The sequence below is a fragment of the Pagrus major genome, chromosome 15 (genome assembly GCF_040436345.1).
Source record: "Pagrus major chromosome 15, Pma_NU_1.0".
NCBI lineage: Eukaryota > Metazoa > Chordata > Actinopteri > Spariformes > Sparidae > Pagrus > Pagrus major.
Window position 1 is genome coordinate 13,539,942 of NC_133229.1, and position 13,515 is coordinate 13,553,456.

The following is a 13,515-nucleotide window of genomic DNA, read 5'->3' on the forward strand; positions in this document are numbered from 1 at the left end:
AGGCTGTGAGTAAGAGGCAGATTTCCTGGACTATCAGCAAACAGCCTTACCGTCAACACCCACCACGGATTAATAGAATAAATACAAGAATGTGACAGAAAATACAAAGCTCACAGTAAAGTAAATAAAAAAAACAAACATAAAATGTACAAAAAAAGCGATCAAAAGTCAGCATCTAAATTTGAGGAGCCATCATTGCCACGTAGACCTTCAACAAGAAGGAGACGAAGGATAAAATGACGGAGAGGGGAGGCAAGAGGAAGAGCAAGTGAGACAGGGGGGTCTGAGAGAAATTTGGAAGCTCATTTCTTCTTCCTGGGATCTGTTTCATCCATTTTCGGCAGCAATGAGCTGAGCAGAGTGCTTGAGCGCATGGAGTGATGAGACGCACATCAGGTAGGGTCGTTTGCACACGTCTCAAGAACAATGTAATCAGGTGATTAACAGAAGAAATAACTAATCAGGAGCACAGCGAGAGAAAGGGTTAAACATGGGGAGAGAAAATCAGGAGAGTCGGCAGATGTGCCACATTAAGAGGAGAATGATTGGCACATGTGAGTCATAATACTTTGTGATTTTTAACGAAATGAAAAAGAATACGGATCAAATCGAAAAAGACCTAAAATAATGACAAGAGCAATTACTCTGCCCACCTGCTCATTTCACCTACAGCTGCATGCGGCAAGTTCCAGCTGTTCTCAGAGCAGCGAGAAGTGGAAGACAGTAAGAAATCTGTAATGAGTGGAAGTAAATCAGCCAGGTTGAGTACATGAGTAAATCCAAAAACTTTATAATGAATGAAGTACTTGAAACTGTGCCTGATTAGGTGCAGCATGGGTATAGAGTGTCAGTGTGGGGTAGACATACAGCAGGACTTCTCACACCTACGACACACACGGATGTAACTGCAGATTTTAAAGGTCTTCATGGAGCCATTTCCTCTTACAGAAGAAGAATAGAAGTCTCCAAAGCTCAGCTTACCGTTCCCAAAGATTGTACCGACCTTACCAAAATCTTCTCATTAATGAAAACATTCAAAGGACTTCGCTCTTCATCTAATGAATGAATGAATAAATGAACAAGTGTTTGACTAAGGAGGAGTGATAATGAATTAATAAAGTGCTCTCCCTTTAAAAAAAGCATAAAACAGAGCTGCAGTCCTCTCTCCTCTCCTCTGTCTATCAGTTATGAGAGCACTTCACTCACCAAATTAATAGTTGAGATCTAGTCCAACAGGGCAGGAACCATGATCAGCCAGGTTTAGATAAAGCCCTAGATCAGCAGAAACAAAGGGTAATTCCTACATTTTGACTCCATAGTATTGTAATTGTAATCATTTGTCATAATTTACATACTGACTCTCTGGTTTCACTTTTACCTATGACACTGATCGTAGTTAAGACTTACATTTCAGATGTGCTCACTTGTGGTTGTGCCTCTGATTACAGTGGGATAGATAAACTAGAAAACTTATTTACAATCTGTCTGACCTCTTCCCAACAGTACCGTTTATCGGCAACGAATTGTACTCACTCACCTCAATATGTTTGATTTTTTTATCATGAAGATCCATGGATAATTTCCCGAGAAATTAACAAAAAATGTCTAAAATGCTGTATCTTGCAAGGTTACCAAGGTGAGAAAAAAAAGTCCTGGGTCTGTTCCTTTATCCGGATCGGCACCAAAAGTTAATAGGGTCTATTCTGGGCTGAGAACCCTCCTCCATCCAAGTGTTGACAAGCAAACCAATTGACAATTGACAACTCAGAGCTCACACGTGTCCTTAACAACTCTGTAAGAACACTCCCACACAGGGTTTAAAAGCCTACAACTCCCCTCCAGTTAGTTGGAACTGAAGAAGCCTCTTGGATGAGAGGTGAGACGTCTTCAAGAAACTGAAACAAGTCCAGCTGCCTACGATACAGCACTCAGAATTACCATGACCTGGATGACTGAGAACCTTCATCAACAACTGTTAATTACTTTTTACTTGCTGAAAAAGCTTTGACACTAATTTACTAATTACCCAACAGTAAAATTAAATACATTCACATGTCAAAATCTTCTTTATTTCACCGATTTAGAAACATTAAACCAATGCTCTTTCACAAGCAGTCCGCCCACCGTTTGACAGTTTAGTGGCCATCAATGGGTAGCTTAGCTATAGTGCTCACACACCCTCCAACCCTGAACAAAACCAGGTTAACTCCCAGTAAGATGACAAACCAAACCTGATGATGATGACAAGTCATCTCAAACCAACTTTTATGTCACATATACAATCATAGACAGTACAACGCATAGTGGAATTCATAGATGCCTAGTTCCATAATGGGTTTGTACACCTAAATGTCAAACAAATGGTGAGAAACTTGAATTAGAAGGCTAGCTGTAATACAATTACTGAATTTTGATTTGTGATCACATAGTTAATGTCCAACACTGGTTATCCTACCCAAAAGGTAAGATAAAGATAAAATATTTTTTCACTGATACATTAAAATGTTAATGTTAAGATTTAGGGCGTGAGGAAGGAAGTTGGTGAACGTGACTAAACATAACTTGAATAAAACTTTAAAACTTTATCACGTCTGTAAACATTTTTGCCAGAGTCTGGCAGACTTTCATCAGCAATGATGGTAGTTTAACAATTAAGACAAAAACTCCCATGATGCCATGCTTCTTACTTATTTTCTTTTGTATCGATTGACAGACCCCAAGTTGCAGAAGTGCATTTAACAAAATATTGACTTGGCAAGTCCCTACAACTAACCTCGACTATGGAAAAGGGGAAGAATAATTGAGAATTCAATGGCTCACATGGACAAGAACAAGAACAAATGGATTTTGGAAATTGAGAAGATTATCACCTGAGGCTTCCACACTCACAACATCGTCCACGGTCGAACGATGAAATCAAGTGAGTGATTGTTTTGGAGTAAGAGCGTGTGAAAGCTTTCATGAGGCAAACAAAAAGAGTCACACAAGGGGTGCAGTGGTTGAAGCTGTTATTTGCACTCCAGTCGGCCTTCTTGTGATATTGCAAGACTCCAGACTCAAAGCAGAGACCGTGGCAGGGGAGTTCAGTCAAATTAGGACCAAACAGAAGGTGATAAACTCCCTTTGGACTGAACTTCTATGAGTGCTCTTGGGTAAAATTGAATTTTAAATTCGACACTGTGCAGCTTTCATCCACTGTGATTAACAGCTTGAAATAAACCGTCACCATAGAAGAATATGACTGAATTAAAAATATTGGAGATGGAATAACAAAGAAAAGACATCTTATTTTCCTTTACATTCACTAGCACAAGATATCTGTGCAAAAAGCCAGTTAGGTTAGCATTAACATTGGAAACTAGCCTGGCCGTAGATTTGCCAACCTCCTAACTCCTCCATAAATGTGTCTTATCACCATAGAATAGTTGTAGTGCAGCACACAACTCTTGCTAAAGTGGTTGTTCTGCTTCCAGCCTTTATGCTAGCAAAGCTAATAGTTAAAGGGACAGTTCACCCCAAAATCATACATTGTTCCTCTTACCTGTGGTGCTAATTATCCATCTAGATTGTTTTGGTGGGAGATGCTAAGTTTTATATCGGCTGTAGAGATGTCTGTTCTCTCTCCAATATAATGGAACTAGATGGTGCTCAAAGCACCGAAAAATACATTTGAAAAAGTCAACGGCAATGTCTTTTATCCAGAATTGTCTCCAGTTTCTCAAGCTATTCCAAGACCTACAGGCTAATGGTTAATATCCCAGCCCCAGCTCTAGCTCGCATACATACGGAAAGTGGTATCAATCTTCTTGCCTAAATCGCAAAAAAAGGGGGAATACTGGCAAACCTATCTCCCATTATAATTTGTTTGAATACTACTCTAGGTAGTTAATTGCCTGAATGTGTATTAGGTTACATTCTAAAGGTCGATTCTGCAGTTTAAAAGGTGATTAAATGTCTTCTTGTCTACATCCCCGCTTGCAGTGTAGAAGTAAAATGTACAAAAAAGACTCACAGAATAAAGCCTTGTTTTTACAATAATAAATAGCAATTTAGAAGACCAGTGAACCCAACAGTGTACAATGTGCTTTTGATACACCGTGTCGAACTCGTTTTACACAGCTTAGACTCGATTTCTCAGTACCTCTTTAGTCTTATCTTTCTCATTGGAGAAAACATTCAGACACTCTCCCTCTACCTCTCTCTTTCTTCCTCTGTCTCAGTGTTTATTTACATCCCTCTCCAAAGCCCCCTCAGTATCCCTTTCCTCATGCTTCACACAGTGGGCAAAACAGCTTCATTTTCTAGACCTCAGAAGCCAAAGGGAATCGATTGTGTGACTCAGAATCTCCTTCAGCCGCAACTCTCACACACGACTTAAGGTCCTTAATTTAATCAAAAGGACAGCATGATTACGTTATGCGTGAAAATGTCGCGGTTTATATGCCCTGAGATATTCATGGGCTTACAGTGTGTGCTCTGTTCATTGCGCTGGGAGCAGGGGTCATAAATAACCCATTTTCTTTTGTGTCTATATTCCTGAATGTTACTATTTAGTGCCAGTACCCGAGCAATTGCAGCTATGACCTTTAAGCCATGCCCTGTCAGTTTGAGAGTCATTTCAGAGAGGTTTCATCTACTGTGAAGGCAGGAATACACTGAGAACAAATTCAGGTGAGATCTACTGAAGGCTTTGCATACATTACTTAAGACTGAAAATGTTGGTTAGTGCCTGTGGTGTCAATGCCCAAATGCAATTAAATGTGAATTCTTGTGTGCTATGCGGCCCTATTATCAATCACATTAGTCTTGGAGCGGTATCATTTAAGCACAAATAATTTAATTTGAGTTTCTCAGTCATGGATTTCACTCCAAAGTTAATCAGGGTCTGAGCTATCACCTAGTGCCTCTGCAACTTGCCAGCATCCTCTGTGTTTAATCGGTTTAATGGACCTTCCAGTGCATGCTGATTTACATATCAGCACAAAGACTAGGGAAAGAAATAAAAATGAATCGCTTAGCTTTTTTTATAATCTTGGATTAGACATGCATGGCTCCATGTTCTGATTGTGTTAAAGAATGTTTTGGAGAGCAGAAAGAATAAATAGAATCGGTAATTAACATTAGCATCCCAAGGTGCTGCAACCAACAATGTGATTAAAGGAAAATAACATAAAAATGATATGATCAGCACAAACTAAATAATTAAAACTCAATTGACTTAATTGTTAAAAATCCCTCCACATTCTGATACTCATAAAGTGCAAAAGGGGAACAATAATGAATGTGTATTAAGTCTTAAATGTCACTGTGATGTGAGCATTATAAATGGTTCACTGTGTAATTGAATGTTGCCTGCCAGCTCGGCTTTAATGTTCGATTAATAAATATCAATTTTGTATCCCTAATTCATGATGCAAAATAACTCCTGATGATGCTTGTCGGGTACCAAAACTCTAAACGGCCGAATGAGTTTGAGAAAGCAATGCCATTACTAACGGTTCAAGATTGGCATTTAAAACTCACAACGCCTTCAGTCACAGGCTTCCTTGTGAAAAGATTAGATTCCTGAAATACACTGGAGGTCTGTGAAGGTGTATCTCACTGAAGCAGCTGACTTGAATGAATGTATTTACCTAAAGCTTGTAGGCTTTTCTTCCTCTGGCTTCTTTATAAAGAACAGCTCTTATTTGGTTATAGGCGTAATACGTTATTGCTCCAGTGTCTTAACGATATTTTCCAGTGTCTCCAATATCAATGTTTTGCATGAGTGTTTTTGGTTTTATTAAATTACTGTTTTCACATCCATCTCCTGCTGCAGATGTGAACTTGCGTTTTCCATCAGATGTTATCTGCATTGGAGGCAGGCACCTTGAACAACGAGCACAGATAGTCATCGTGCCTGTGAGAGTCTCACTGTACACTTAACCTTTTCAGTCATGACAGCTTACTAGAAATGTGCACTTTTTCACAAAATGATCAGTCAGTTGCAATCATGGTCCTGAAACAATATTAACTAGAATGGTCCTGCAGTTCCCTTTAATTCAGTCAAGCCTAATGCAATATCACATAAGACATATTTAAATTCCAGCCACCTGAAAATTCCTGTATTCCTGGATCCGTCCCTCTGTCTGGATCCCCACCAAAAGTTAATGGGGTCTATTCTGGGCCGAGATCCATCCATCCGTTCTGTGTAAACCAACCAAACAACCAACAAACAGACACAGACACGAAAACATAACCTTCTAGGTGGAGGTAATTATAATGTCCTAGGAACAACACCAACAAAGCGATATCAGATACACCTTTCTTCAACAGTCACTTGAAATGTACCTGTGTGTCTGTTTCAACATGCTTTACACGCTCACTTCAAGGAACGCCTCGGGAACCTGGACAGTACATCCCCAGGAGATAAGAGGCGAAAATGGCTCGACTTCATGGAGAGCACAACATACATAAGAGACACGAGGGGGGATAAACTGTGCTTTTCCAGGAGAGCACAGATTACGAAAAGGCGACCAATGCCGAAAATTGACTTTGAGCGATTGGAGCCATCGTAACTCAGCTGGGCCTCCAAATGGACCTCATAATGTCATACATCCCAGCAGGACACAATCATCTGGCAACACGTTGATTGATAGCAGCAGGAGGCACTCCAGCGCATCAGCTGAGGCAGATTTATCCATCATTGGTATTTGGATTTGATAAGCTGGTTGATATGAGAAAATATCATTAGAGTGGCAGGGGGATGCAGCTGGGTGGGCTGCCGGTGGGAAGGCTTCAATTGAGAGACAATGAGAAATCCAGAATGGGTTTATTAAGAATGGCTGATATTGATGAATATCTCGTGGGAAAAGGACAGATACATAAGAGTACATTGGAACGGACATGATGTCTGTAGAGGCTGACGATGTGTCGTCTACACTGAGCAGTCCATTCTCAAGATTCTGCTTTTGTCATACATCTATAATCTCTCAATCATATTCGCCAGCTTTATTGCGTCAGAAGAAGAAGAGGAAGAAGAGTGCTCACCGTGCAGAAATCTGCTGAGGTTTGTCTGCCTCCGAGGCTGTTTGCTGTGGAGGGTGACAACTTAAATGGCTGATATAAAACCTGACACAACTAATCTATCACACATCCCCTGCCTGTCTGCTTGAAATTCCTCTTTTTAAAGGATGGTTTATCGTACAGCCATAAGTCATGGTGTACAATATTGCAGGCTGCGGCCTTGTGTGTTTACAAGATTGCATGTGTCGTCTGGATTTAGAATATCTGTAACACGGACATCTGATTCCATTTTGACATGCAATCTCGATGTTGGGATTACCCTGCAGGAGCGGGGATAACATCATTGGGTTTATTTATTTGTTTTTTCTCTGATAGTTCAGATTTAAATGTCCAGTATGTTTATCATTTAAAACAATAATAAACGTTTTCATTTTTGCAGGTTGTCATCATTAACAAAAAGCTATTCAAGGGTTTTTCAATATCTATTTCTTGTAAAGAAAGCTTTAGAGCTTTAAAGGCAACTGTGACGCTAATATTCCTTTAAAATTAATAAAGAAAAAAAAGGGGCAACCATGTTTTATTTAAAAACTAACTGCAGCCCATCCTCACCAGATCAACAGCTGTAGAAGTCGTCTGTGCTAACAAATTGAGCGTAGCGTTAGTTCTGGCAGGCCACGACGTCAAGCTCTAACTGCATAGCTGTCATCACCGGCGCAGATCAGCTGATGGCTCAGCTGACTCTGCGTGCCCGCTCCCTATTGGGAAATTGCATTAAGAGCGGGGTATTTAATCTGCTCTCGCCCGACCCTCCTTCCTGCTTCCTCTGCTGCTGGCACTTTCGCAAGCTCCCGCATGAAGAACATTTTGCTCACTTTCGTATTTACCTTGTTGCTCCCGATGTCGTCGCCCCTCGTCCACGATGATGAAGACCCGTGGCAATCCGACGGCATCATGGTGGAGCCTCACCGAGTCTCTGAATCAGAGGAAGCCATCGACGAGGAGAGGGCTCCTTCTTCTCTCCGTCGAAGCTCTCGCATAGCAGGAAAGGGTACCGGCCAAATCGCACCATCAATCGATGACTGGCCGATTCCTAAACTGTTGGAGTTCCTGTTTTGCAATGATGTTTCTGCTCCGGTCGGAGCGTCTCACCGGGAACTGTTTGCGCTGTTCCTGAACTGCGCTGGGTTTCCACCTGTAGTTCAGCGTCCAGTCTTCGCTCCTACTGTCTTCGCTCCTACTGTCTCCGCTCCTCCTGTCTCCGCTCCTCGGAAAGCGCAGCCAAAGCGCAAACACTGGTCCCAGAACTCAGTAGTCGCTCCGACTCCAGCCGCTGCCCCGCCGGCCAAAAGAGCCAGAGCCCCGGCCACAGCAGTCGCCTCCTCAGCTCCGGCAAACGACGCCATCCTGGCAGCGCTGTCTTCTATTCAGTCTTCCCTTTCCAGCATGAATTCAAGGATCCAGACCTTAGAAGCCGCCGCCGTTCCATCCACCAGCTCTGCGTTCCAGGCCGCCGTGTTTACATCCCGGGAACCTGCTGCTGCTGCTGCCTCTTCCGCGACGCAGTTCAGTGACGTCACTCCGGCGCCCCTCGACGGCATCTCTATCCCGCGCAGGATTCTGGGTAGTGCAGTCCCAATCTCCACCGGTGTGCCATTCTACCCTCCTGCTGCTGCCATCTCCTTCAATCTGAGAAACCAGATCCTTGCAGGTAATGATGTCAATTTAGTGAAAATCCTGCTGTGCTCAGATTTTAGTGACAAGCGTGTGGTAGATTGTGGTGATGTGTCTGTGATGCTAAAGGATAGTGACCCTAGACTTTCAAAGACCTTGACTCTAGCAGAATTTACTGTTGCTTTTGGTGTGTTCAGAGATGTAATCTGTGAGGTCTATCCATCCCGTCGAGCAGAATTGGACACCTATCTGGCCATCATTGCAGATCTTGCCTTAACATACGGTGGAACTTTGTTCTATGAATATCATAAATCATTCTCTGCCAAGGCCGCCATGTTCATTCAGAGGTTTAACCAAAGACTGGACTGGTCCGTAGTCGACCTGGCTCTAATCAGCAGGCACTGCACTGGTCGCCAAGCTCTCTCCTGCTCCATTTGTGGCTCTTTCTCGCACTCTCCCAATATGTGTCCCAAATCCGTGGCTATAGTTCATCCACCGGCAGTCCCGCAATCCGATGAGACTAAGGTGACACCTTTTTGGACTCCCATGTGCCATAATTTCAATGAGAATGTGTGCAGGTTTGTAAATTGTAAATATATTCATGCTTGCAGCTATTGTGGGGACAGTCATCCAAAGTCTGTGTGCCCCCGACGAACCCGCCTTGTGAGAAAGGAAAAGAAAAAATAAAACCTTCAACCCCAGTCAACGTGGCTGAGCTGGGCAAGGCTCTAAAGAAGCATCCGAACCGCTGCTTTGTCAATTATTTGCTTACCGGACTGGTTCAAGGATTCATGGCTGGGTTATTGTGGTTGCCTAAATTGTCTTTTGCTTGTAGCAATCTGCAGTCTGCTTTAAAAGAGCCTGAAGTTGTCGACACTCTGCTGGAAAAAGAAGTCAGGAAGGGTTTTATGATCGGTCCTCTGGATAAATCCCCTTTCCCCGTATCTCGCATAAACCCCATAGGTGTGGCTACCCGGAAATATTCTGGTAAAAAGCGTCTCATTATAGATTCATCAGCTCCTCATCATGATGAAGTCCAAAGTATTAACAGTCTCATTCCACTCCCGCCGTTCTCTCTGTATTATGCCTCAATTGACGATGCCATTAAGCTCATCAAACAAGCAGGTAGAAGAGCATGGTTATCAAAGGCCGACATCACAGATGCGTTTAAAGTCATGCCTTTGCACCCTTCCCAATGGCATCTGTTCGGCATGAAATGGAGAGAGAAATTGTATTTTGCAGTTAGGCTCACTTTTGGGTGTCGCAGCAGTCCAAAAATCTTTGACACATTGTCTGAAGCTCTCTGCTGGATTCTCTTAAACAATTGCAAGCTGCCTTTCGTGCTTCACCTGTTAGACGATTTCTTGCTCGTAGATTATCCTCATGCCAAGCCAGACCACGCAATTATCACTCTTAAAGATACTTTCAAAAACCTGGGAGTCCCCTTATCTGAGGAGAAAACTTCAGGTCCACTTCAAGCCATCGAATTTCTAGGTATCAAACTAGACAGTGTCCTCATGCAAGCTTCCCTGCCTCTCGAGAAATTAAACCGCATCAGAGAAATTATGAAGGAACAGGTTTCAAAGTCCATTTCAAAAAGAGATCTGCTCTCCCTCCTAGGTCATCTCAATTTCGCCATGCGCGTGATTCCTCAGGGCCGCTCATTCATATCCAGGCTTCTCGACCTCTCAAAGTCAGTTGAAAAGCTTCATGACACAGTAACTCTGGATGAAGGGTGCAGATCAGAGCTCCGGTTTTGGTCTTTGCTGCTCGAGAAATGGAATGGCATTTCATTTTTCTATAACGACAATACTGAATCATCTTTGGCCATTAGATTATTCACAGATGCAGCTCCTTCCGTGGGTTTTGGGGGGTTCTTTGATAATCAGTGGTTTGCTGATGTATGGCCAAAAGAATTGTCATCTCTGCCAGCTAGTGCTTCTTCCTCTGCGCCTATGGAAATATACCCAATCGTTATAGCTTGTCTTCTCTGGGGGAAATCCTGGTCCAGGAGGAAAATTATTTTCTTTTGTGACAATGAAGCAGCTGTCCACATTATCAACAAAGGGCGTTCATCTATTCCATTTATTAACAGATTTGTAAGACGCCTTACTTGGGAATCCGTGCTGGGGAACTTCATCATCCGCGCAGCGCACATTCCAGGATTGGATAATAATATTGCTGATGCTCTGTCTCGATTTGAATTTCAGAAATTCCACAGACTGTGTCCGGAAGCTGCGCCCTCCAGCCTGCCTTGCCCCCCCTTTCACCATGCGGTGCTAGATTAGACAGCACCTTGCAAAAATACATGCTGTCAGCTGCTGGCTATATGCGTTCTGGTTTAGCGAAGTCTACATTAAAATTGTATGACTCTGCATGGTCCTATTTCACAGCATTTTGTTTCTCTTTCTCTGTTGCTATTCTTCCTATAAGTATTCCCATTGTATGTGCTTTTCTGGTTCACTGCTTTGAGTCCCGAAAAATGCAGCCGTCCTCCATCAAAGGCCTCCTCGCAGGTGTCCAGTTTCACCTGCGTTGCCTGGACCCGTCCTCCAACAGCTTACTAGAAAATCCATCCATTAAGCTTCTGCTAAACGGCTTTAAAAGAGAGAAACCTCAAGGCAATGACATCCGTCTCCCTTTTACTCCTCCACTTCTGCACAAGTTAATCACTCACTTAAGGAACGGGTGCTTTGGTCCATATACAGACTCACTGTTAGAAACTGTTTTCCTCATAGCTTTTTACGGGTTCTTAAGGTGCGGAGAATTCACTACACGCTCACGATCTTTTGATCCTTCACAAGACCTCACCATAGGCGATGTATCAGTTCACAGTCACTACTTTTGTATCCTCTTAAAACATTCTAAAACTGACAGAGATAGAAGGGGAACATCTGTCATCATTTCTCAAACTAACTCTGATTTCTGTCCATTGTCTTCCATGGTCCGCTATCTGAAAAGCCGTGCCCAAGCCAGCCCTCAGGAGCCGCTGTTCGTCACAGAGAGAGGGGAGCCCCTGTCACGAGCCTGGTTCGCCTCTCGCCTCCGCCTCCTTTGCCAACTCTGCGGTCTCCCTCCGGAACGCTACACTCCTCATTCGTTCCGCATAGGAGCAGCTACGACAGCAGCAATGGTCGCTCCTGTGGCCACCCTGAAAGCTATGGGCAGGTGGTCTTCTTCTGCCTTTAATCGTTACGTGCGTCCTGGCAATAAAGCCATCCTAGATGCTCAAAAAGCCATGAGCCTCTCTCTGTAATTCTTGATATAATAAATATTCATTCATAGGCATGATTGGCTACGTCTATATTATTATATTATTATTATATTGTTATTACTATATTATTGTATTATCATCGTTATTATTAAGAGGCAGCGTGTGGCTTATTCCCTATTAAATTGTATACAAATTATTTCATCCTAGATAGCTTCCTGGCATCTCTTGTAGCAGAGGTTCCAGGATTTGCCGGTATGGTCGTTTTGGGGGTTTTCTTTTGCTGCTGCGCTCCCTGCTTATGCCGTTCATGATGGCTCGTGAAGGGCAGGAAGGTGCTCTTCCTGCCTCAGGCTTTCCACGCAAGCGCGTGGAAGAGCAGGGGGCCCCAGAACAGTATCATACCGCCAAATAAAACTGTGCAAGTAAATAAAGATTATTTTGACAAAAGTGGTCCTGACTGAAATTGAGCGTAGCGTTAGTTCTGGCAGGCCACGACGTCAAGCTCTAACTGCATAGCTGTCATCACCGGCGCAGATCAGCTGATGGCTCAGCTGACTCTGCGTGCCCGCTCCCTATTGGGAAATTGCATTAAGAGCGGGGTATTTAATCTGCTCTCGCCCGACCCTCCTTCCTGCTTCCTCTGCTGCTGGCACTTTCGCAACCCACCTCCACCCCAGCTCCTCCTGTATTCATGTTGGTTGCTCTGCTCTGTCTGGGTTTTCTTTTGCTGCTGCGCTCCCTGCTTATGCCGTTCATGATGGCTCGTGAAGGGCAGGAAGGTGCTCTTCCTGCCTCAGGCTTTCCACGCAAGCGCGTGGAAGAGCAGGGGGCCCCAGAACAGTATCATACCGCCAAATAAAACTGTGCAAGTAAATAAAGATTATTTTGACAAAAGTGGTCCTGACTGAACTTAGTATGACCCGTATTTATGGTAACTGTCAAGCGGTGACCTCCAGTGGACATAGTACTTGTAAGGGGCAGAAGTACTATGTCCAGGCAACCCACACGAAGGCCGGTTAAGTCAACGACCCGCAAGTGGCCCTAACGACTCTGAAACTCAGAGCTCACAGGTGTCCTTAACGACTCTGTAAGGACACTCCCACACAGGGTTTAAAAGCCTGCAACTCCCCTCCAGTTGGTTAAAACCGAAGAAGTCTTTCACATCTTCAAGAAACTGAAACACGTCCAGTTGCCTACAATACAGCACTTATAATTACCATGACCTGGGTGACTGAGAACCTTGTTCAACATTATATCCTCATGTGTCATGTTCTACTATCCACTTCCTGTCTTTGTCTGCTTTCTCACCCATCTTATCCGTGAAAAAGCCCCCAAATTGTTCTTTATTTTAATGGGAGCACTAAAATATGTCACTCCCTCCAACCCAAATGAGACTTCAGGCTGCTTGTTTTTGTCTGCTTTCCCTGCTGCCTTTGACAAACCCATTAAAACAAGTTAATCATCCATTTTTATTACACAAAACATCAATTAATCATGTCCATCTCTACTGTTAACTCCTTTAGAGCCCCATTAAACTATATGTGAGTGAGCATCTGTCATTCGAACACTTTCAGAGCAGCCGGCACACTTCAGCAAGAAACACAGAAAATGAGAGAGATGCTCAT

The 13,515-nt window shown here is 43.3% G+C and overlaps 1 protein-coding gene across 1 annotated transcript; it reads left to right on the plus strand.

Annotated features, from left to right (window-relative positions):
• The first annotated feature begins 7,668 nt into the window (after positions 1-7,668).
• LOC141008988 (uncharacterized) lies at positions 7,669-12,787 on the plus strand. The gene is made up of 2 exons (XM_073481375.1): positions 7,669-8,713; positions 11,638-12,787. The coding sequence occupies exons 1-2, from the start codon at positions 7,858-7,860 to the stop codon at positions 11,784-11,786; spliced, it is 1,005 nt and encodes a 334-aa protein (XP_073337476.1). The 5' UTR covers positions 7,669-7,857; the 3' UTR covers positions 11,787-12,787.
• The last annotated feature ends 728 nt before the right edge of the window (positions 12,788-13,515 follow it).

Coding starts and splice junctions, on each gene's coding strand:
- LOC141008988 (XM_073481375.1), top strand. CDS start 7,858: ATGAAGAACATTTTGCTCACTTTCGTATTTACCTTGTTGCTCCCGATG. Junction 8,714..11,637: donor GAGAAACCAGATCCTTGCAG/GTAATGATGTCA, acceptor CTATCTGAAAAG/CCGTGCCCAAGCCAGCCCTC.